The 2,374-nt window shown below is 44.7% G+C and overlaps 1 protein-coding gene across 1 annotated transcript; it reads left to right on the forward strand.

Moving 5' to 3' along the window:
- Positions 1–1,444: 1,444 nt before the first annotated feature.
- On the forward strand, positions 1,445–2,120 carry LOC148561311 (uncharacterized). Its single transcript, XM_088490738.1, has 2 exons — positions 1,445–1,688; positions 1,792–2,120. Exons 1-2 carry the CDS (start codon positions 1,445–1,447, stop codon positions 2,118–2,120), a joined length of 573 nt encoding a protein of 190 aa, XP_088346864.1.
- The last annotated feature ends 254 nt before the right edge of the window (positions 2,121–2,374 follow it).

The raw sequence follows: 2,374 nt of genomic DNA on the forward strand, positions 1-2,374 counted from the left end.
TGGTTGGAATGTTTTGGGGTTCCGTTGCATGCATGGTCAGTCAACACTTCTAGAACGATAGGAGGTCAATGGGGAGAAGTGGTTGGATGTGACAAAGAGACGGAATTGTGTAACTCATTCACTGTAGGACAGGTCCAGATTGATACTTGTGTAATGGATGTGATTCAAGAATGGATCCATATAACAATTGGCGCGGGGGTTTTGATGTTCTAGTGAAGGAGATAGGACATGAGGCGTGTAATTTGCATTGTACGGCGAACAGGAGGAATGAAGCGGCAGGTATAGAGTGGAATCATGTTAAAAAAAGCAGGAACTCAGGAATGGTTACAAGGCAGAGACAGGGAACAGAAGCTTTGCATGGAGGAACCCCAGACGAAGAGTTGTCGATGATGGTAAACCGGAGCGAGGAAGAAGATAAGGGCAAAATCGTAATCACAGACTTAATTTTAAATGAATGGATTAATGGCAGTAATGGCTGTAGAAATCATGATCGCGAGAATAGTGCAATGGTTCAATCTGTAACTGGCAATAATCAAGGAAGGTGCGTTAATTTTGGGGGGAGATGCAGTTCAAGTTACGTGGCTGATTCTGATAGAACAATAACATGTGAGTTAAATGGGCTGCGAAGGAAGTCCAATAATAAGCAAAAAAATTCCTTCTCCAAGTGAGTCGTGGGCCAGATGCAATAACATATTGGAGGAGTGGAAAATGGCCTTGGCAGGCCCAAAGTCGTCAACAGCTGCGAATCCATCAGTTGGGCCAAGGTTGAAGGAGCGAGGTGGGGTAGCCAGAGTGAGGCATGGGTTTGGGTCCTCCTTTCCAGAATGAGCAGCAGAAGGTAGCGGCGCTCAGTTCCTCTTCGAGGGGGAGAGCGACGCGACTGATAGCAAAAGAAACGGCGAGACGCGGCTGGCGGGGGACATTTGAAGCCGATTGCTCTGCCGAACTGATGCAGATGTGGCTGTTGAGGATGATGAGAGTGCGACTACAGGCGGGACAGGGGTACCAGCAACTATGGATGGTCATGCAGATCATGGCGAAGTGGTGCAACAGGGAGTGGATGACGACGGAGGTGGAGGATATAAGGGGGGTGCTGCAGAGGGAGGATCAATATTGGGGAGTGGTTGTGACGGTAGAAGGATGGCAGCTGAACATGAAGATGGTGGCTATGGAAGGAATCATCCTGGGAACGAGGATGTCACTAATGAAGTAGAGGACAGTGATAGTCAGAGCTCAGAATTGCGGGAACAGTTGCTGGAAAACGGAAGGACTTGGGAGCTGGCCAAAGAGTCAGGTGCTATATTGTATAATGAAGAGGATGCCATTATGGCAATCTTTTAGGCACAAAATGAAGAAATAGCTCACAAAAGAAAAGTGGCAAAGCAGAAGGAAAAGATGAGACGGTGCAGACCCAAAAAAAAACAAGTGTGTACAAAAAATTTAAATGAATTTTAGTGCATGGAATGTTAGGGGTTTATGGGGTGACGGGAAGTTGAGAATGGTGAAGGACTTAAAGAAAAAATATAGTTTAAATATGTTAGGCCTGATTGAGACTAAAAGACAGGTTGTGACGAATTTTGATGTTGCCAGAATATGGGGGAGAGATGATTTAGGCTGGGAGTATGTAAGCTCTGATGGTGCATCTGGTGGGCTGCTGTTAATATGGGATGAATCAGTGTTTAAAATGAGTAACTGCTATAAGGGGGAGAGGTGGCTGTGTATCGAAGGAGTAATGTTTAAAGAGTAGTTTCCATTGCGCTTTTGTATTGGTCTATGGTCCTCATAATATAGATGAGAAGTGTCATGTTTGGGAGGAGCTAAGCTATATAGCTGGGTTATGTCAGGTCCCTTGTTGTTTTATGGGAGATTTTAATGAGATAGTACATGTGGAGGAAAGAAAAGGTGCAACTACTGTACCTCGATCAGGGAAAGAATTCAGGAATTGGATACAAGATATGCAATTAGTAGATTTGGCACTCACTGATTGCGATTTTACATGGTTTCGAGGTCGCTCTTGCAGTCATATAGATAGAGCTCTGGTTAATGTGGAGTGGCTAGAAGTGTTTCCAGAAACTTGGTTACGAGGGGGCCAAGGGAATTGTCAGATCATTGCCCCATAATACTGGAGGACAAAAAGCTGAGGGGAGGTCCAAGGCCGTTCCAAAGTCTAGATTCGTGGTTTACACATGATGGATTTCTCAGTATGGTTAAAGAGGAATGGAGAGGTTTGGGGGAGATACAGTTCACAGATAAGTTGAAGGCACTGACAATACCGCTAGGGAGATGTGATGAACGGATTTTTGCTAGTAAAGAATTCACAATAAATTCCCGTTGCAAGTATAGTTTCTAAACCAACAATAATCCTTTCATACAA

This window comes from Arachis ipaensis, chromosome B6 (genome assembly GCF_059453495.1).
Source record: "Arachis ipaensis isolate K30076 ecotype BB chromosome B6, ASM5945349v1, whole genome shotgun sequence".
In the NCBI taxonomy this organism is placed as follows: Eukaryota; Viridiplantae; Streptophyta; class Magnoliopsida; order Fabales; family Fabaceae; genus Arachis; species Arachis ipaensis.

Excerpts from the sequence above, each read along its gene's own strand:
- LOC148561311 (XM_088490738.1), top strand. The coding sequence starts at position 1,445 with ATGAATTTTAGTGCATGGAATGTTAGGGGTTTATGGGGTGACGGGAAG. Across the intron at positions 1,689-1,791 it reads TGAATCAGTGTTTAAAATGA|ATGAGAAGTGTCATGTTTGG; the intron begins GTAACTGCTATA and ends CTCATAATATAG.